Consider the following 23,144-nt stretch of genomic DNA (forward strand, 5'->3'; position numbering starts at 1 on the left):
TGATGAGCTCACATATTTCATTGATCACCACCTTGTGGAAGTGCAATCTCCGAAGGCAGGTGTGGTCAGAGATGTCAAGGTAAGATCTCTTTTCCCTGTACGTGTGGGGTGTGTATGGTCTGGCCCTCCTCCTCATTCTTGCATGTCTTAAATTGGGGACACAATGATGTGCATCACACATTGAGCCATCTGCATTCTACAGCATCTGCGTATTAATCGATGCAGACTGAGAAATGGCTGGCCACATTGCAATCAAAGTATAATAGCGATTGATCAGAAGCAATAATCTCCTCACTAAAATATACCTAGATTAAATGCCCAATAGTTCAGAGTCTGAAAATATTTCTGTTGAAATGGTCACTTCACCTGAGAAGAACTCCAGAATCAATGCAAACTGCCCCAAAGTTGAAGCAGCCTTTTGAATGAAGCGACATGCGATTTCAAAAATGGCAGCCACACCGCTGGCTTCAGTTCAGAACAGTTCCACTTTTTCTGAGCGGTGTTTTGGGCGAGCGATATTGTGGGCGATATGTGTGCGAGATGGTGAAAGTGACAGTGGCCGATCTCCTGGGCGTTAGTTTCGCCAAATGTGCTCTTTACGACAAAAAAAACCAGGCGGGCGGTATTATTGAATCTCGACGTTAATTCCGTGCGGAAAGTAACGCTGGCCGATATTATGGGCGTTGATTTCGCCCATTCTGATGATTCCGCCCCAAAATCCCGCCGTCAAGCACATGGGGAAAGTAACGCTCGGCGATAAATTTCCGAAAAATGCCCGTCAGTTTCCATTTTGTGGCTAAATGGGCAATATACGTCATTTCAGTGGTAAAATGGACGTTAAGTGGACGTTAAGCATGCAAAAAACTCGAAAAGTCTAGCCCCATGTTCTTATGAAGGAAAGGAGAGTTACATAAGAGGTCGGAATCAGAGCAGCGCAGAGATCTCGGTGGAGGGGGGGGGGGGAGTTGTAGGTCTGGAGGAGGTCACAGAGATGGCAGGGCTCAGACCACGGAGGGTTTCAAACACAAGGATGAGAATAGTCATATTGAGGTGCTTGAGGACTGGGAGCCGAGGAAGATCAGCAAGCACAGGGGTGATCTTACCTGGGTCCGCTGGTGGGGGTCCCGGGCTATAGTCTGTCTCAGTGTCCATGGGTTAGGTAAGACTAAAATCAGTCAGGATTCTCACTCCTGGCATCATGTGGCTCCGACTGGGAAACGTGGAGGTCGTGTGGGAATGGAATCAGGGATTGGATATGATGCTGACACTCACTCATCACCTGAACTCAAACATAAGAACATAAGAAATAGGAGCAGGAGTAGGCCATACGGCCCCTCGAGCCTGCTCCGACATTCAATACAATCATGGCTAATCTGATCATGGATTCAGCTCCACTTCCCTGCCCGCTCCCTATAACCCCTTATCCCCTTATCGTTTAAGAAACTGTCTATCTCTGTCTTAAATTTATTCAATGTCCCAACTTCCACAGTTCTCTGAGGCAGTGAATTCCACAGATTTACAACCCTCTGAGAGAAGAAATTCCTCCTCATCTCAGTTTTAAATGGACAGCCCCTTATTCTAAGATTATGCCCTCTAGTTCTAGTCTCCCCAATCAGTGGAAACATCCTCTCTGCATCCACCTTGTCAAGCCCCCTCATAATCTTATACGTTTCGATAAGATCACCACTCATTCTTCTGAATTCTAATGAGTAGAGGCCCAACCTCCTCAACCTTTCCTCATAAATCAACCCGAATATGTCTCTACTTATTTGTAGAATAACTCCATGAGGCCTAGTGCTGTGCTTGAACTACTGTGACCTTAGTCTTTTTATTGTAACTGCAGAGTGCCTTCACCGCATGGTGACCAGCCTTTTATACAGCTCCTGCCTGGGCCTCCCACAGTTGCACCCTCTAGTGGTACTAGCATAGTGTATACACAGAGTATACATATATGACAAACCCCTGCATAGATTGGGTGTCAGAGTAGGGCTCCCGTTCCAGATATCACAGTAAAACATCAGCCAATACCACCAGATCCCTCACACTCAGTAACTCCTTCCCCCAGCACCGTTAATGACTGTATCTCCACTGATGTTAATCCAGCTCCCTCACACTGTCATTCAGTAACCCCTCTTCCCCAGTGTCACTGACTGTATCTCTCCTGATGTTAATCCAGTTCCCTCACACTGTCACTCAGTAACCCTCCCCCAGAACCCTGTGTTGCTAACTGTATCTGTACTGATGTTAATCCAGCTCCCTCACGCTGTCACTTAGTAATCCCTCTCCCCCAGTGTCACTGACTATATTGCTACTGATGTTAATCCAGCTCCCTCACACTGTCACTCAGTAACCCCTCCCCCAGTGCCCTGTGTCGCTGACTGTATCTCTACAGATGTTAATCCAGCTCCCTCACACTCACTCAGTAACCCCTCTCTCCCAGCGCCATGTTACTTACTGTATCTTTACTGATGTTAATCCAGCTCCCTCACACTGTCACTCAGTAACCCCTCCCCCAGCGCCCTGTGTTACTGACTGTATCTCTACTGATGTTAATCCAGCTCCCTCACACTGTCACTCAGTAACCCCTCTCCCCCAGCGCCATGTTACTTACTATATCTCTACTGATGTTAATCCAGCTCCTTCACACTGTCACTCAGTAACCCCTCTCCCCCAGCGCCATGTTACTTACTGTATCTCTACTGATGTTAATCCAGCTCCCTCACACTGTCACTCAGTAACCCTTCTCCCCCCCACCCCCACGCACCCTGTCACTGACTATCTTTACTAATGTTAATCCAGCTCCCTCACACTCTCCCTCAGTAACTCTTTTCTCACCTCCGCCCCCCACCCCCGCCCCCCAGCACCCTGTGTTACTCACTGTATCTCTACTGATGTTAATCCAGCTCCCTCACACTGTCACTCAGTAACCCCCCCCACCACCATTACTGACTGTATCTCTACTGATGCTGGCTTGCTGGTGGCAGCTGTATCATGATCTTAATCAGTGCATAAAACAAACATCTGCTGGTGTTTGTGACGAAGGAATGGAATATATCCTGAGGTGTTTGCATGTCTGAGGATGAGTCACTTTTTGCAAAAGATGTGGGCCAGGTGCGTCAGAGAAGAGCTGCATTGTCCTCAAAGTGTGTAACTTCAGTCAAGTCTTGCAAAGCCCTATGATCCTCTAATCACGAAGTGACGGCTTGATAGCTAGTTGGCAGCCAAGTGGAATAATACACGCTCAGCCCAAGGCAAGCAGCCTTGATCTTGAGAACATTCATAAGAACATAAGAAATAGGAGCAGGAGTAGGCCATTTGGCCCCTCGAGCCTGCTCCGCCATTTAATAAGATCATGGCTGATCTGATCTTGGCTTCAACTCCACTTCCCTGCCCGCTCCCCATAACCCTCGACTCCCTTATTGCTCAAAATTCTGTCTATCTCCACCTTAAATATATTCAATGACCCATCCTCCACAGCCCTCTGGGGTAGAGAATTCCAAAGATTCACTACCCTCTGAGAGAAGAAATTCCTTCTCATTTCCATTCTAAATGGGCGACCCCTTGTTCTGAAATTATGCCCCTAGTTCGAGATCTCCCCATGAGGGGAAACATCCTCTCTGCATCTACCCTATCGAGCCCTCCCAGAATCTTATACATTTCAATAAGATCACCTCTCATTCTTCTAAACTCCAATGAGTATAGGCCCAACCTGCTCAACCTTTTTTCATAAGACAACCCCCTCATCTCAGGAATCAACCTCGTGAACCTTCTCTGAACTGCCTCCAATGCAAGTATATCCCTCCTGTAATAAGACCAAAACTGTATGCAGTACTCTAGGTGTGGTCTCACCAAGTCGTAGCAGGACTTCTCTGCTTTTATACTCTGTCCCCTTGCAACAAAGGCCAACATTCCATTGCCTTCCTAATTACTTGCTGTACCTGCATGCTAACTTTTTGTGTTTCATGTACAAGGACCCCCAGATCCCTCTGTACCACCGCATTTTGTAATCTCTTCCCCATTCAAATAATAATTTGCTTTTCTATTTTTTCTACCGAAGTGAATAACCTCACATTTTTGCACATTATACTCCATCTGCCAAATTTTTGCCCACTCACTTAGCCTGTCTATATCCCTTTGCAGATTCATTGTGTCCTCTTGGTATCTTGGTAACTTCTTTGTATCAGCAGCAAATTTGGCTACATTACACTCGGTCCCTTCCTCCAAGTCATTAATATAGATTATAAATAGTTGAGGCCCCAGCACTGATCCTTGTGGCACCCCACCAGTTATAGTTTGCCAATCTGAAAATGACCCAGTTATCCCGACTCTCTGTTCTCTGTTAGTTAGCCAATCCTCTATCCATGCTAATATATTACCCCCAACCCCGTGAACTTTTATCTTTTGCAGTAACCTTTTATGTGGTACCTTATCGAATGCCTTCTGAAAGTCCAAATACATGACATCTACTAGTTCCCCTTTATCCACCCTGCTCGTTACATCCTCAAAGAACTCCAGCAATACTTGACAAACATGATTTACATAGAAATATAGAAACATAGAAAATAGTTGCAGGAGTAGGCCATTCGGCCCTTCGAGCCTGCACCACCATTCAATAAGATCATGGCTGATCATTCACCTCAGTACTCCTTTCCTGCGTTCTCTCCATGCCCCTTGATCCCCTTAGCCGTAAGGGCCATATCTAACTCCCTCTTGAATATATCCAATGAACTGGCATCAACAAATCGCTGCAGTAGGGAATTCCACAGGTTAACAACTCTCTGAGTGAAGAAGTTTCTCCTCATCTCAGTCCTAAATGGCTTACCCCTTATCCTAAGACTGTGTCCCCTGGTTCTGGACTTCCCCAACATCGGGAACATTCTTCCCGCATCTAACCTGTCTAAACCCGTCAGAATTTTATATGTTTCTATGAGATCCCCTCTCATCCTTCTAAACTCCAGTTAATTCAGGCCCAGTCGATCCAATCTCTCCTCATGTGTCAGTCCTGCCATCCCGGGAATCAGTCTGGTGAAGCTTAGCTGCACTCCCTTAATAGCAAGAACATCCTTCCTCAGATTAGGAGACAAAAAATGAACACAATATTCCAGGGGAGGCCTCATCAAGGCCCTGTACAACTGCAGTAAGACCTCCCTGCTCCTATACTCAAATCCCCTAGCTATGAAGACCAACATACCATTTGCCTTCTTCACTGCCTGCTGTACCTGCATGGCAACTTTCAATGACTGATGAACCATGACACCCAGGTCTCGTTGCACCTCCCCTTTTCCTAATCTGCCGCCATTCAGATAATATTCTGCCTTCGTGTTTTTGCCACCAAAGTGGATAACCTCACATTTATCCACATTATACTGCATCTGCCACGCGTTTGCCCACTCACCTAACCTGTCCAAGTCACCCTGCAGCCTTTTAGCGTCCTCCTCACAGCTCACACTGCACCCAGCTTAGTGTCATCTACAAACTTGGAGATATTACACTCAATTCCCTCATCCAAATCATTAATGTATATTGTAAATAGCTGGGGTCCCAGCACTGAGCCCTGTGGCATCCCACTGGTCACTGCCTGCCATTCTGAAAAGGACCCGTTTATCCCGATTCTCTGCTTCCTGTCTGCCAACCAGTTCTCTATCCATGTCAGTACACTACCCCCAATACCATGTGCTTTAATTTTGCACACCGATCTCTTGTGCGGGACCTTGTCAAAAGCATTTTGAAAGTCCAAATACACCAGATCCACTGGTTCTCCCTTGTCCACTCTACCAGTTACATCCTCAAAAAAATTCCCTTTCATAAAACCATGCTGACTCTATTTGACTGTATTATGATTTTCTAAATGTCCTGCTACTACTTCCTTAATAATGGACTCCAGCATTTTCCCAATGACAGATGCTAGGCTAATTGGTGTATAATTTCCTGCTTTCTGTCTCCCTCCTTTGCAGTTTTCCAATCTGCTGGGACCTCTCCAGAATCCAGGGAATTTTGGTAGATTACAACCAATGCATCCACTATCTCTGCAGCCACTTCTTTTACGATCCTGGGATGCAGGCCTTTAGGTCCAGGAGACTTGTCCATGTTTAGTCCCATTGGTTTGCCTAGTACTTTTTCTCTATTGATAGTGATTGTTTTAAGTACCCCCCCCCTCCCCTCCCCCTCGCAGAGAGGTCAACAACCAGGGGGCATAGATTTAAAGTCATTGGTAGAAGGTTCAGAGGGGATTTGAGGGGAAATTTCTTCACCCAGAGGGTGGTGGGGTCTGGAACTCACTGCCTGAAAGAGTGGTAGAGGCAGAAACCCTCACCGCATTTAAAAAGTACTTGGATATGCCTTGACGAGCCGTAACCTACAGGGCTACGGACCGAGAGCTGGCAAGTGGGATTAGGCCGGGTAGCTCATTGTCGACTGGCACGGACACGATGGGCCAAAATGGCCTCCTTCCGTGCTGTAAGTTTCTATGATTCTATAACCCGGTTTCCTGGGCCTACTGAAGCAGTGAAGCCTTGTTCTCCACAGGCCTTTCAACCTGAGCTAAATTTTAATCCTGTGTCAAAAGCCCAGTCTGAAGGGTCATTCAGACTCCATCACAAACCTCCCAGTTACCTCCTCTAGACCCATCTTTTGTTTCTTAACTTGTCCCATTACCATCTCCTTTTGCCTCGCACCATCATCCCCTTTGTCATTCAATCTCTCCTGCCTTCCATCCTATCACAGATCTTCCCTTTTGCTCTTTCCTCCCCTCCCCATTTTCTCTGCACTTTCTTAAAAATCTGTTGCATCGCTAACTTTTTCCAGTTCTGATGAAAGGTCATCGACCCGAAACGTTAACTCGGTTCTCGGTTTCACTCTCCATGGATGCTGCCTGACCTGCTGAGTATTTCCAGCATTTCCTGTTGTTATTCCCTCAGTTACTCTGTTCAGTACACATACACCAGTGAATAAAGTGATGTGCCAGCCATGGTTCAGTGGGAAGCGTTATAAGCCTCCACTTTTAAAAGAATATCTGCACACATGACTCTCTCACTCTACCCCTCACGTCCATTGTGCCTTTTACTGGTTAGGGGATACTCTCATTGTATTTTCTCCGTAAAATTTACTAGTTCACATTTCTCTGCACTGAACTGCATCTGCCACCTTTCTGCCCCCGATCTGTCGAGGTCCTCCTGCAATCTGTTGAATTCTTCCTCATATTTTCCCATACCATCTAATTTGATACCATTGGCAAACTTGAATATCACTCATCGCATGCATTTATACAACAATTTGCATTTATATAGCTTTTTTAACATAGTAAAATATCCCAAGACGCTTCACAGGAACAGAGGAGCAGCAGATGACCATTCAACCCCTCGGGACTCTTTCACCATTCAATTGGATCGTGGCCTATCTGTCTCTTAACTCCATCTACCCACCTTGGTTCCATAACCCTTAATACTCTTGCCTAACAAAGTCTATATTGCTTCGATGAATTTACATTGGAGAGGGAGATCTGGTCCCGCTGTCTCCCAAGAGCCGCCGTTTAATAGGAAAAGAACAGGATACAGTCAAGCCAGCCGACGCAACCATAAAAAGAAAATGTCCTCCTGAAGTGAGTGATCTACACGTTTCGGTTGCCGCGGAAACTCTATCGAAAAGGAAGCTTCTGGCAAGCCGCCAGTTCCCAATGTCTGTTGTTGCCCCGGCATTTCTGGTCCAAGGGTTTTTTTTTTGGAGGGGGCTGCAAGTTTCCTTCTTCACTCCCTGCCCCACCCCTCCCCCCCCGCCCCCCCCCGCGCTGCTCCCCGGCCGGAGGGGGCTATTTGGTTCCACATGTGTTGATGTTCTTCCCATCTGTGGCGTCCTCCACCAGTGAGACATGGTAATCGGTCGAAAGCGTGAGGTGCGAGATGCAGCCCACAAAGCCCCTCATGTACTGTCGGTTGGTGTGGAGGGCGATCTCCTTCATCCCCCCTGACGCGAGAGAAAGAAACAAAATGTTAGGCCCAACTCGTTTCTTCGGAGGGATGGCAATCCCTTTCAGCAGCCACGCTGTTCCCACGCTGGTGTTTTGTGGGGAGGGAACGGCTCACAAACCAAGGGAGCTTCTTTCCTTTGTGGAGGAGCCACTTCCTGCCTAGGATTAGCTATTTCCTGTGTGGAGGAAGCCACTTCCTGTGTGGAGGAAGATACTTCCGGCCTAGGGTTAGCTATTTCCTGTGCAGAGTGAGCTACTTCTGGTGTCAGGTTATCTATTTCCTATGTGGAGGAAGCTGCTTCCTGCCTAGGGATAGCTATTTCTTGTGTGGAGCGAGCTATTTCCTGCGTCAGGTGAGCTATTTCCTGTGTGGAGCGAGCTATTTCCTATGTGGAGGAAGCTACTTCCTATGCCAGGTTAGCTATTTCCTGTGCGAAGGAAGCTACTTCTTGCCTAGGGTTAGCTATGTCCTGTGCGGAGCGAGCTACTTCCTGTGGCAGGTTAGCTATTTTCTGTGTGGAGGAAGCTACTTCCTGCCTAGGGTTAGCTATGTCCTGTGTGGAGGAAGCTACTTCCTGTGGCAGGTTAGCTATTTCCTGTGTGGAGGAAGCTACTTCCTGCCTAGGGTTAGCTATGTCCTGTGTGGAGGAAGCTACTTCCTGCCTAGGGTTAGCTATGTCCTGTGTGGAGGAAGCTACTTCCTGTGGCAGGTTAGCTATTTCCTGTGTGGAGGAAGCTACTTCTTGCCTAGGGTTAGCTATGTCCTGTGCGGAGCGAGCTACTTCCTGTGGCAGGTTAGCTATTTTCTGTGTGGAGGAAGCTACTTCCTGCCTAGGGTTAGCTATGTCCTGTGTGGAGGAAGCTACTTCCTGTGGCAGGTTAGCTATTTCCTGTGTGGAGGAAGCTACTTCCTGCCTAGGGTTAGCTATGTCCTGTGTGGAGGAAGCTACTTCCTGCCTAGGGTTAGCTATGTCCTGTGCGGAGTGAGCTACTTCCTGCATCAGGTTAGCTATTTCCTGTGTGGAGGAAGCTACTTCCTATGCCAGGTTAGCTATTTCCTGTGCAGAGGAAGCTACTTCCTGTGTCAGATTAGTATTTTAGAACAGAGAAGGTTGAGGGGAGATTTGATGGAGGTGTTCAAAATCATGAGGGGTCTGGACAGAGTGGATAGAGAGAAACTGTTCCCATTGGCGGAAGGGTCAAGAGCTAGAGGTCATAGATTTAAGGTGATTGGCAGAAGAACCAAAGGCGACATGAGGAAAAACTTTTTTTACGCAGCAAGTGGTTAGGATCTGGAATGCGCTGCCTGCAAGGGTGGTGGAGGCAGACTCAATCACGGTTGCCAAAAGGGAGCTGAATAAATACCTGAAGGAAAACATTTGCAGGGCTTCGGGTAAAGGGCGTTGGAGTGGGACTAGCTGAGGTGCTCTTGCAGAGAGCCGGCATGGGCTCGACGGGCCGAATGGCCTCCTTCTGTACTATAACCATTCTATGATTTCCTGTCTGGAGGAACTACTTCCTGTGTAGGGTTAGCTACATCCATCATGGGGGGAGCTGCACCCAGTGTGGAGGGGTTTGTGTTGTGTGCAGTGCACGACCTTACCAACGCTTGATTCAAGATCCGTGCAGGAGAGGGAAGAGAGAAGGATGAGCATAGCGATTAGGAATATCTCCCCTGCTGCTCTGAGGGTCCTGCCTCATGTTGGGATGCAGTTCGATGGGCATCACCCAGTCTGCGGTATAGCTACCAACCCATTGGCCTTGAGGTGTGAGCCCAGACCAACAGGACACTGCTGCCCAGCCCCATCCTGTCCTCCTCCCAACACCCACATGCCTGACCTTACTAGCAGGGGGCAATTGTGACCAGTGTCTCTCCTCCCTAACCCGGGTGTACTCGGGCCCCTCGCACCATCTCAACACAGGCCAACTAACTCGGTACAGACCACGCCAGGCGCGAAAACTGTGTCCTTAACAGTGGTTGTTGGAAATCAGTCAGAATTCTTGCCGGGATTCAAATATAGAAAGGGTCGCATTTATGTTGCCTGTTGCTATGTTGCTATTGAGGGAGTGCAGCGAAGGTTCACCAGACTGATTCCCGGATGTATCAAGAAAGACTGGATCAACTGGGCTTGTATTCACTGGAGTTTAGAAGGATGAGAGGGGATCTCATAGAAACATATAAAATTCTGACGGGATTGGACAGGTTAGATGCGGGAAGAATGTTCCCGATGTTGGGGAAGTCCAGAACCAGGGGTCACAGTCTAAGGATAAGGGGTAAGCCATTTAGGACCGAGATGAAGAGAAACTTCTTCACCCAGAGAGTGGTGAACCTGTGGAATTTTCTACCACAGAAAGTTGTTGAGGCCAATTCACTAAATATATTCAAAAAGGAGTTAGATGTAGTCCTTACTACTAGGGGGATCAAGGGGTATGGCGAGAAAGCAGGAATGGGATACTGAAGTTGCATGTTCAGCCATGAACTAATCGAAGGGCTGAATGGCCTATTCCTGCACTTATTTTCTATGTTTCTATGTTTCTATGTTGTCAGCCATGGCTCAGTGGGCAGCATCCTTGCCTCTGAGTCAGAAGGTTATGGGTTCAAGTCCCACTCTAGGGACTTGAGCACATAAATCTAGCCTGAGGGAGCGCTGCACTGTCGGAGGTGCCGTCTTTCGGGTGAGGCGTTAAACCGAGGTGGGCGTAAAGAAGAGCAAGGGAGTTCACTCGGTTGATTCCAGGGATGAGGGGGTTGACTTATGAGGAAAGGTTGAGTAGGTTGGGCCTCTACTCATTGGAATTCAGAAGAATGAGAGGTGATCGTATCGAAACGTATAAGATAATGAGAGGGCTTGACAGGGTGGATGCAGAGAGGATGTTTCCACTGATAGGGGAGACTAGAACTAGAGGGCATGATCTTAGAATAAGGGGCCGCCCATTTAAAACTCAGATGAGGAGGAATTTCTTCTCTCAGAGAGTTGTAAATCTGTGGAATTCGCTGCCTCAGAGAGCTGTGGAAGCTGGGTCATTGAATATATTTAAGACAGAAATAGACAGTTTCTTAACTGATAAGGGAATAAGGGGTTATGAGGAGCGTACAGGGAAGTGGACCTGAGTCCATGATCGGCTCAGCCATGATCGTATTAAATGACGGAGCAGGCTCGAGGGGTCGTATGGCCTACTCCCGCTCCTATTTCTTATGTTCTCCCCGGTAATTTGGTCAATATTTATCCCTCAACCAACATCACTAAAAAAAACAATTGATCTGGTCATTATCACATTGCTGTGTGTGGGAGCTTGCTGTGCGCAAATTGGCTGCCGCGTTTCCCACATTACAACAGTGACCACACTCCAAAAGTACTTCTTTGGCTGTAAAGCGCTTTGGGACGATCTGAGGCTGTGGAAGGCGCTATCGAAATGCAAGTTCTTTCTTTCCCCGGATATAATGGGCGTCACCTCACTGTGACATTGACTGCCCTGTATGCTGGGGACAGGCTGCTGTGTGCCTCTCCGGGGCAAAATGGTGGATTAGGGCTGCGAGCGTCCTCTTGGCCAAGGCACCCGACACACCTGGTGTTCTCCAATCGTCCATTCGCTTCCGAATTCCAAGTGCCTGGTCATATTTCACTGCATCACTGCCTTTGGGTAACATCTCCACGGGTGTCAGTGAGGGTCTCGGATATGCTGTCCTTATACCTCTCATTCTGCCCTCCACAACATAGGAGGAGGCCACCCAGCCATTCAATTAGATCATGGTCGATCATGGTACGAGAGGACACCACCGCAGATCGGGAGGTATAAGAGCCGGGGCGAGCCACTGCAGTTTCCAGCGCGAGCCGCTCCAAGTGTGCGACGGCTTCGAGGTGGGCGACTGGGTGACGTCATCGGGTCCCAGGTCGTTATTCGGAGCGTGGGCAGGAGCATCGGCTGGGCCCTGGTACAGCAGAGGAGCGGGAAGGTCGTGGCGGACTCGCAACGAGTGATCGGGGCGGGAGGAGTGATGAGGGATCGTAGCTGAGATTTGGTGGGTGGTCGTGATGGAGGTGCGGCAAATGTTTGGTGCGGCAAATGTTTGGTGCGAAGGAGCGGCGGGAGATCTTGGCGGAGGCGCGGCGAATGAGGGTACGGGGCCCAGAAGAGCCGAGGGCCCAGGGGCAGCACGGGCCCAGCCCACACTGTGCAATATGTGTGCGCACTAGGTCCGTGCAGCAGAGCTGGTCTCCAGTCGTCCTGGTTAACCCTTGTCACTGGACCAAGGCCGAGCTCTGTCAAGCCCGTGCGGTGGCTGATGTGCAACGGTCACCACACGTTAAAAAAATCCACGCACAGGCATCTTCCACCCCCTCAACTGGAGTTCAGGACTGCAACATTCGGGTCCTTCATTGAAACATCTGCGAACTCTTGTGGAAGCAAGTCATCCTCGTTCCAGGGACCGCCTGTGATGATGATGGTTGATCCATTTACCCGCCTGTGATTCCTTGATACCCTCACCCAAGAAACATCTATTTCAGGTTTAAAATTTTCAATTGACCCCCGCAGCAGGCTGATGCCTTGGAAGCTCCTGGCCTGGGAGTCTCCCCCCCTCCCCCAGCCACACCCCTCCTTTACGCTGACCTCAGTGAGGGGAGGGTCGGCACGCACTCACTCACACCGTGAGTTGCGGCCTGAGAGAGCTGCAGATTCCTGGCCCAAGTTTCTGATTGGATACACAGGCTTCGGGCACGGACCACATGCTGGAGCGCGCATGCCGCCCGTCCCCTGTGTCGACGGGTCAGGGGAACACAGCCCCACGCAGGCCTGGCACCCTCCGATATCGCAGACCGACTTCCCCTTACCCACATAGAGAGGCCCGTTGATGTTGAGCTGCCGCATCATTCCGGGGGATTTCCCGGTTTTCGCTCCGTAATCGTCGATGGTGAGCTTTCCAGCCTGTCCTTCCCTGGAATAGAGAGATCATAAAACACAGACAGAAAAACATATAGTAACATAGACACAGAAACACATGGGCACATATAGAAACAGACAGATAGAAATGTATAGAAACACATAGAAACATACACACTGGGGCCGATTTTCACCAAGGCCTTCACCCGACCAGGCGCCACTCAAAGTGCCGCCGATGGCCACCGAGGTACCGGACGGTACTTTGGGCGAGATATTCATGGCCAATGTCCCTCGAAGGTTGGCAGGCGGCAAATGGACGATGTACACCGCCAATCTGTTCCGCGGCGGGCAGAGGCGCTTGCTGCCCAAGTGCCGCCGAGGGTGGAGTTGGGCCCAGGGAAGGTCGAAGAGCTGCAAAGAAAAAGCATTAAAAAAAAAAATAAACTAGCGGAAGACGTTCAGGGGAGCCCACGCAGGTAAGCCGCTGGCTCTCCAGACTTACCATCGGGGACACACCGGCCTGCAGCTAGCGGGCCTCCCCCGTTCTGGCACCGACTCCCGCCCGCGGGAATCTGGGAGCTCGGTAGACGGGAGGTCCGGCAGCGTCAGCGGATGGTTGCTGGCGGGTCTCCTCTCCCGCCCGCTCCGGGCCACCCCGAAAGTGGCACTGGGCGGATCTTGCAGAGGAATATCGGCGGGAGTGGGCAGCAGCGGGCAGTGAGGTGATGAATTTCGGCCCCATAGAAATATAAACATATAAACATACATAGAAACATATAGAAATGTATAGAAACATACATAAATAGAAACATAGAGAAAAATAGGCACACGTGGAATGAAGCATATACACATATAAAACATGCACATATAGAAATATGCCCACAGATTGAAACACATATACGCCAGGAATTTCTTCATGGGCTCTCCCGATCAGTTGTGGCAACTCTGACAGGAATGTGCATGTATCCAGGCTTTCCACAAATCTTCCCACAAACGTATGGTAGCCGGTAGGGCCGAGAAAATTCCTGGGAATAAACACAAATACAAACACCCAGCCGTATATTTTTTTTATTTATTCGTGAGCAAGGCCAGGATAGTCCCTGCATGCTGGGTGTTGTCAGCGGACGTGGACATACAAACATGGACATGCACACATACATACACATACGTGTCCATGCTTGTGCAAACATACTTTCACAGCTAAAGACACACACACAGAACGAGGGCTCTTACCGAACCGCCTTCACACGATGCCATCGGTCATCGTGAAATGATCCGTTCACCAGGATGGCAACTGTGCCACTGCCAAGGTTATAGCTGGAACAATACAGAGAGCTTTATAAACACCCGGGTAAATACAGGGTCAATACACGGAGCTGTATAAACACCCGGGTAAATACAGGGCCAATACAGAGAGCTTTATAAACACCCGGGTAAATACAGGGTCAATACACGGAGCTGTATAAACACCCGGGTAAATACAGGGACAATACACGGAGCTGTATAAACACCTGGGTAAATACAGGGTCAATACAGAGAGTTTTATAAACACCCGGGTAAATACAGGGTCATTACACAGAGCTTTATAAACACCCAGGTAAATACAGTGTCAATACACGGAGCTGTATAAACACCTGGGTAAATACAGGGTCAATACACAGAGCTTTATAAACACCCGGGTAAATACAGGGTCATTACACAGAGCTTTATAAACACCCAGGTAAATACAGTGTCAATACACGGAGCTTTATAAATACCCGGGTAAAGACAGGGTCAACACACAGAGCTGTATAAACACCCGGGTAAATACAGGGTCAATACACGGAGCTTTATAAACACCCGGGTAAATACAGGGTCAATACACGGAGCTTTATAAACACACGGGTAAATACAGGGTCAAAACAGAGAGCTTTATAAACACCCGGGTAAATACAGGGTCAATACACAGAGCTTTATAAACACCCTGGTAAATACAGGGTCAATACACAGAGCTTTATAAACACCCAGGTAAATACAGGGTCAATACACAGAGCTTTATAAATACCCGGGTAAATACAGGGTCAATACACAGAGCTGTATAAACACCCGGGTAAATACAGGGTCAATACACGGAGCTGTATAAACACCCAGGTAAATACAGGGTCAATACACGGAGCTTTATAAACACCCAGGTAAATACAGGGTCAATACACGGAGCTTTATAAATACCCGGGTAAATACAGGGTCAATACACGGAGCTGTATAAACACCCAGGTAAATACAGGGACAATACACAGAGCTGTATAAACACCCGGGTAAATACAGGGACAATACACAGAGCTGTATAAACACCCGGGTAAATACAGGGACAATACACAGAGCTGTATAAACATCCGGGTAAATACAGGGACAATACACAGAGCTGTATAAACACCCGGGTAAATACAGGGACAATACACAGAGCTGTATAAACACCCAGGTAAATACAGGGACAATACACAGAGCTTCATAAACACCTGGGTAAATACAGGGTCAATACACAGAGCTGTATAAACACTTGGGTAAATACAGGGTCAATACAGAGAGCTTTATAAACACCCGGGTAAATACAGGGTCAATACAGAGAGTTTTATAAACACCCGGGTAAATACAGGGTCAATACACAGAGCTTTATAAACACCCGGGTAAATACAGGGTCATTACACAGAGCTTTATAAACACCCAGGTAAATACAGTGTCAATACACGGAGCTTTATAAATACCCGGGTAAATACAGGGTCAATACACAGAGCTGTATAAACACCCGGGTAAATACAGGGTCAATACACGGAGCTTTATAAACACCCGGGTAAATACAGGGTCAATACACGGAGCTTTATAAACACACGGGTAAATACAGGGTCAAAACAGAGAGCTTTATAAACACCCGGGTAAATACAGGGTCAATACACAGAGCTTTATAAACACCCGGGTAAATACAGGGTCAATACACAGAGCTTTATAAACACCCAGGTAAATACAGGGTCAATACACAGAGCTTTATAAATACCCGGGTAAATACAGGGTCAATACACAGAGCTGTATAAACACCCGGGTAAATACAGGGTCAATACACGGAGCTGTATAAACACCCAGGTAAATATAGGGTCAATACACGGAGCTTTATAAACACCCGGGTAAATACAGGGTCAATACACGGAGCTGTATAAACACCCAGGTAAATACAGGGACAATACACAGAGCTGTATAAACACCCGGGTAAATACAGGGACAATACACAGAGCTGTATAAACACCCGGGTAAATACAGGGACAATACACAGAGCTGTATAAACATCCGGGTAAATACAGGGACAATACACAGAGCTGTATAAACACCCGGGTAAATACAGGGACAATACACAGAGCTGTATAAACACCCAGGTAAATACAGGGACAATACACAGAGCTTCATAAACACCTGGGTAAATACAGGGTCAATACACAGAGCTGTATAAACACTTGGGTAAATACAAGGACAATACACATAGCTGTATAAACAACCAGGTAAATACAGGGACAATACACGGAGCTGTATAAACACCCGGGTAAATACAGGGTCAATACACAGAGCTATATAAACACCCAAGTAAATACAGGGACAATACACGGAGCTTTATAAATACCCGGGTAAATACAGGGACAATACACAGAGCTGTATAAACACCCAGGTAAATACAGGGACAATACACAGAGCTTCATAAACACCTGGGTAAATACAGGGTCAATACACAGAGCTGTATAAACACTTGGGTAAATACAAGGACAATACACATAGCTGTATAAACAACCAGGTAAATACAGGGACAATACACAGAGCTGTATAAACACCCGGGTAAATACAGGGTCAATACACAGAGCTGTATAAACACCCAGGTAAATACAGGGACAATACACGGAGCTGTATAAACACCCAGGTAAATACAGGGACAATACACTGAGCTGTATAAACACCCAGGTAAATACAGGGACAATACACATAGCTGTATAAACACCCGGGTAAATACAGCGACAATACACAGAGCTTTATAAACACCCGGGTAAATACAGGGACAATACACAGAGCTCAGTAAACACCCGGGTAAATACAGGGACAATACACAGAGCTGTATAAACACCCAGGTAAATACAGGGAGAATACACGGAGCTGTATAAACACCCGGGTAAATACAGGGACAATACACAGAGCTCTGTAAACACCCGGGTAAATACAGGGACAATACACAGAGCTGTATAAACACCCGGGTAAATACAGGGACAATACACATAGCTTCATAAACACCCGGGTAAATATAGGGACAGTTCACAGAGCTCTGTAAACACCCGGGTAAATGCAGGGTCAATACACAGAGCTTCATAAACACCCGGGTAAATACATGGGTAATACACAGAGCTGTATAAACACCCAGGTAAATACAGGGACAATACACAGAGCTGTATAAACACCCGGGTAAATGCAGGGACAATACACATAGCTTTATAAACGCCTGGGTAAATACAGGGACAATACACAGAGCTGTATAAACACCCAGGTAAATGCAGGGACAATACACAGAGCTGTATAAACACCTGGGTAAATACAGGGACAATACACAGAGCTTTATAAACACCCGGGTAAATACAGGGTCAATACACAGAGCTTTATAAACACCCAGGTAAATACAGGGACAATACACAGAACTTTATAAACACCCGGGTAAATACAGGGACAATACACAGAGCTTTATAAACACCCAGGTAAATACAGGGACAATACACATAGCTGTATAAACACCCGGGTAAATACAGGGACAATACACAGAGCTTTATAAATACCCAGGTAAATACATGGGTAATACACAGAGCTGTATAAACACCCAAGTAAATACAGGGACAATACACAGAGCTGTATAAACACCCAGGTAAATACAGGGACAATACACAGAGCTGTATAAACACCCGGGTAAATACAGGGACAATACACAGAGCTGTATAAACACCCAGGTAAATACAGGGACAATACACAGAGCTGTATAAACTCCCAGGTAAATACAGGGACAATACACAAAGCTGTATAAACACCCGGGTAAATACACGGACAATACACACAGCTGTATAAACACAAGTGTATTGAAAGAAATGGAGATCTATGAGTCTCCTCCTGTCCTGAAAGTGCGGCATCCTTGCCGAGGTGCGATTCCAGTGAGGAGCAGGTCTCTACTACCTTGACCACATGGTCATTCTTCATTGGGTGATCCTGGACGGTGAGTGTTAGCAGGCTATTTGACTGCAATGAGCATCACCACCCACCCCTATCCTGTGCAGACCCACCCCCTAAACACACGAACCTCCAATCTGTGGGGGCACTAGACAGAGATCAGCTCATTTTATTTCTCTCGCCCAGAGGTGCTGAGGACCACTGTAGCTCGCTCCACAACAACAACTTGCATTTATATAGCACCTTTAATGTAGTAAAATGGCAAGTGTCGCTTCACAGGAGCGATTAACAAACAAAATTTGACACCGAGCCACATAATGGAGACATTAGGATGGGTGACCAAAAGCTTGGTCAAAGTGGTAGGTTTTAAGGAGCATCTTAAGAACATAAGAAATATGAGCAGGAGTAGGCCATTCGGCCCCTCGAGGGCTGACCGTCCATTGCAACTCCACTTGCCTGCACTATCCCCATATCCCTTGAATCCCTTAAGATCTAAAAAATCTATTGATCTCAGTCTTGAGTATATTCAATGACTGAGCCTCCACAGCCCTCTGGGGTAGAGAATTCCACAGATTCACCACCCTCTGAGTGAAGAAATTTCTCCTCATCTCAGTCCTAAATGGCTGAGCACTTATTCTGAGACTGTGACCCCTGGCTCTAGACTCCCCAGCCAGAAGAAGCATCCTCCCTGCATCTACCCTGTCAAGCCCTAAAAGAGTTGGAGGAGAGAGAGGTGGAGAGGTTTAGAGAACATTGGTGCAGAAGGAGGCAATTGAGCCCCTCAAGCCTGATCCACCATTCAAGGAGACCATGGCTGATCTGCAACCTAACTCTATTTACCCGCCATGTCCCTTAATACCTTTGGTTAACAAAAATCCATCAATCTCAGATTTAAAATTAACAATTGATCCAGCATCAATTGCTGTTCGCAGAAGAGAGTTCCAAAACTCTACCACCCTTTGTGTGAAGAGGTGTTTTCTAATTTCACTCCTGAAAGGTCTGGCTCTAATATTTAGACTATGCCCCCCCTAGTCCGAGACCCCCCAACCAGCAGAAATCGTTTCTCTCTATCTAGCCTATCTGTTCCCCTTAATATCCTGAAAACTTTCTTAATGCTTAACACCTCTTAATCTGCTAAATTCCAGGGATACAAATCTAATTTGCGTAATCTCTCCTCGTAATTTAACCCTTGAAATCTGGGTACCATTCTGGTAAACCGAGGCTGCGCTCCCTCCAAGGGCAATATGTCCTTCCTAAGGTCTGGTGCCCAGAACTGCTCACAGTACTCCAGGTGTGGTCTAACCTGGGTTTTATACAGCTGCAGCATAACTTCTACCCCCTTGCATTCTAATCTTCTACAATAACAACAACAACTTTTATTTTTTATAGTGCCTTTAGCAAAGTGAAATGTCCCAAGGCGCTTCACAGGAGTATTATGCGACAAATCAATTTGACACCGAGCCACATAAGAAATTGGCGCAGGTGGCCAAAAACTTGGTCAAAGAGATAGGTTTTAAGGCACGACTTGAAGAAAGAGAGAGGGAGGTAGAGAGGCGGAGAGGTTTATAGAGGGCGTTCCAGAGCTTGAGGCCTGAACAGCTGAAGGCACGGCCACCGATGGTGGGGTGAAGGAAGTGGGGGATGCAGAGGAGGCCAGAGTTGAAGGAAGGCAGAGATCTCAGCACCAGATACCGTCACCCAGGCCAGAGATGGACACCGGGACTTCCTGATCTGTGTCACCCAGTACCACAGTGCATTTACCAACTGAGCGAACGAGCCAAGGATCATTCGGTTGGAGTTGAGGAATTGCCGACAAGCTCCTGCTCCCTACAATGCTCAATCCCTCAATTACCCAGGTGTTGGTGCAGTGAGTACGGGGTCATTGTGACTGTTCGTAGAATCATAGAAATTTACAGCATGGAAGGAGGCCATTTCGACCCATCGTGTCCGCGCCGACCAATCAAGAGCCATCCAGCCTAATCCCACTGTCCAGCTCTTAATCCATAGCCCTGCAGGTTACAGCATTTCAAATGTACATCCAAGTACTTTTTAATTGTGGTGAGGGTTTCTGCCTCTACCACCCTTTCAGGCAGTGAGTTCCAGACCCCCAACAACCTCCGGGTGAAGAAATTTCCCCTCAAAACCTCCTTCCAATTACTTTAGATCTATGCCCCCTGGTTGTTGACCCCTCTGCTAAGGGAACTAGGTCCTTCCTATCCACTCTATCCAGGCCCCTCATAATTTTATACGCCTCAATAACATCTCCCCTCAGCCTCCTCTGTTCCAAAGAAAACAAACCCAGCCTATCCAATCTGTCCTCATAGCTAAAATTCTCCAGTCCTGGCAATATCCTTGTCCTTTCCAGTGCAATCATATCTTTCCTGTAATGTGGTGACCAGAACTGCACGCAGTACTCCAGCTCAGGCCTAACCAGTGTTCTATACAGTTCAAGCATAACCTCCTCGCTCTTGTATTCTATTCCTCGGCTAATAAAGGGAAATATTCCGTATCCCCTCCTAACCCCCTTATCTACCAGGCCTGCTACCTTCGGGGATCTGTGGACCTGCATTCCAAGGTCCCTTTGTTCCTCTACACTTCTCAGTGTCGTACCATTTCATGTGTATTCCCTTGCCTTGTTAGCCCTCCCCAAGTGCATTACCTCACACTTCTCCGGATTGAATTCCATTTGCCACTGTTCTGCCCACCTGACCAGTTCATTCAATAAGGACCTGGAGGTGGTCATCACTGTGACGAAGATCAGGAGGTAGGTGGAGCGTTTGGTACGTATCTCACGGTGCCCCAACATCTGAGAGGAATTTCCCAAATAGCTTCCTCCTTGAATTGGCCTAGAGTTTCTTAGTGATCTATATGTTTGCCTCTTCCAGGAGAGTGGCTGCAGGTTGGAGGGAAAACTGGGAATCATGATCGTTAGTTGCACCATGAGCATTGGGGACCCGCTTGATGGACCAGTTTGTCTTTTTCTGTCCGTATTTTCACATGTCGGCGCAGGCTCGACAGGCGAATGGCCTTCTTCTGTGTTGAAACCATTCTAGGATTCTCTGAAGTCACGAAAGCTGCTGTATAAATGCAAGTACTGTCTTTCTTTTCTTTGTTCAAGCGCTTGATATACAGGAGCCAGTCAGTATTGAGTCATATCCGTAACACAAGGAACAACCTGAACACCAAGGCCCAGACACCAACCATACCCCGAGGCCCAGGCACCAACCATACCCCGAGGTCCAGACACCAACCATACCCCGAGGCCCAGACACCAACCACACCCCGAGGCCCAGACACCAACCAGGTCCCGAGGCCCAGACACCAACCACACCCCGAGGCCCAGACACCAACCACACCCCGAGGCCCAGACACCAACCACACCCCGAGGCCCAGACACCAACCACACCCCGAGGCCCAGACACCAACCACACCCCGAGGCCCAGACACCAACCATACCCCGAGGCCCAGACACCAACCATACCCCGAGGCCCAGACACCAACCATACCCCGAGGCCCAGACACCAACCATACCCCGAGGCCCAGACACCGACCATACCCCGAGGCCCAGACACCGACCATACCCCGATGCGCAGATACCGACCATACCCCGAGGCCCCAGACACTAACCACAGCCCAAGGCCCAGACACTAACCACAGCCCAAGGCCCAGACACTAACCACACCCCAAGGCCCAGACACCAACCACACCCCAAGGCCCAGATACTAACCACACCCCAAGGCCCAGACACCAACCACACCCCAAGGCCCAGACATCAACCACACCCCAAGGCCCAGACACTAACCACAACCCAAGGCCCAGACACTAACCTGAACACCAAGGCCCCATCCTGGAGACCGAGAGAGATGAAGTCACTGTTCAGCCTCATGGTACTGTCTCCCCTCCAAAGCAATAAGCCGTCGTCAGCTGTAGTCTTGAACCTCATGAAGATGTTGCATCTCGACCCCGACACTCTGGTGGGAAGATCAAAAACAAACAAAGCTCTGTTTAAATATGAGCGGGAGCCACTCACTCAAACTGTGCCATCACCAGTGAACATAAACACATGGAAACCAGGTTGACCTGGGGCAAAGGCGAAGGGAATGATGGCAAAGGTTCTAAAACCTTAGTGAGCTCCTGGATAGAAATATACCCCACTGTAACCCACTGGATGATTCTAGTCATCAGGCAATCGGAATAAAGTAATTTATATCAATCAAATGGTGAGGTGGGAACAGACTGTGATCTTATTGAATGGCGGAGCAGGCTCGAGGGGCCATAAGGCCTACTCATGTTTCTATTTCTTATGTTCTTATGAAACGGGCAGATACATGGCAGATGAAATTTAACACAGGGAAGTGAGAAGTGATGTATTTTGGAAGGAAGGGGAGACAATATGGACTAAATGGAACAATTTTAAAAGAGGTGCAGGAACAGAGAGACCCAGGGCTGTGCATACACAAATCTTTGAAGGTGGCAGGACAAGCTGAGACTGTTAAAAAAGCACACGGGCTCCTGGCTTTATTAATAGAGGCATAGAGTAGAAAAGCAATGAGGTTATGCTAAATCACTGGCCCCAGCTGGAGTATTGTGTCCAATTCTGGGCACCGCACTGTAGGAAGGATGTGAAGGCCCTGGAGAGGGTGCAGAGGAGATTTACCAGAATGGTACCGGGGATGAGGGGCTTCAGTTATGTGCAGAGACTGGAGAAGCTGAGATTGATCTCCTTAGAGCAGTAAAGGGTAAAGGGAGATTTAATAGAGGTTTTCAAAATCAGAAGTTATTATCGAGTAGATAGGGATCAACTGTTTGCACTGGCTAATAAGGAAAGGGTATACACATTAGGCGGTAGGCCACTTAATAGTGTAGATGAACAAAGGGACCTTGGAGTGCTTGTCCACAGATCCCTGAAAGTAGCAGGCCAGGTGGATAAGGCGGTTAAGGCGGCATACGGAATGCTTGCGTTTATTGGCCGAGGCATAGAATATAAGAGCAGGGAGGTAATGCTGAAATTGTATAATACTTTAGGCCACAGCTGGAGTACTGCGTGCAGTTCTGGTCGCCGTATTATAAGAAGGACGTGATTGCA

General features: G+C 47.8%; 1 protein-coding gene across 6 annotated transcripts in view; it reads right to left on the minus strand.

Annotated features, from left to right (window-relative positions):
- Window positions 1-7,497: 7,497 nt before the first annotated feature.
- LOC139262290 (pikachurin) overlaps window positions 7,498-23,144 on the minus strand; it is a 251,668-nt gene continuing 236,021 nt past the window's right edge. For all 6 annotated transcript variants that reach the window (XM_070877461.1, XM_070877453.1, XM_070877446.1 and 3 more), the window contains 4 exons: window positions 21,886-22,029; window positions 14,078-14,161; window positions 12,796-12,899; window positions 7,498-7,959 (listed from right to left, as the gene is read on the minus strand). In XM_070877461.1, coding sequence (XP_070733562.1) covers window positions 7,805-7,959; window positions 12,796-12,899; window positions 14,078-14,161; window positions 21,886-22,029 — 487 coding nt within the window. In that variant the 3' untranslated portion in view covers window positions 7,498-7,804. The remainder of the gene's footprint in view (window positions 7,960-12,795; window positions 12,900-14,077; window positions 14,162-21,885; window positions 22,030-23,144) is intronic.

This window comes from Pristiophorus japonicus, chromosome 1 (assembly GCF_044704955.1).
Source record: "Pristiophorus japonicus isolate sPriJap1 chromosome 1, sPriJap1.hap1, whole genome shotgun sequence".
Taxonomy (NCBI): Eukaryota; Metazoa; Chordata; class Chondrichthyes; family Pristiophoridae; genus Pristiophorus; species Pristiophorus japonicus.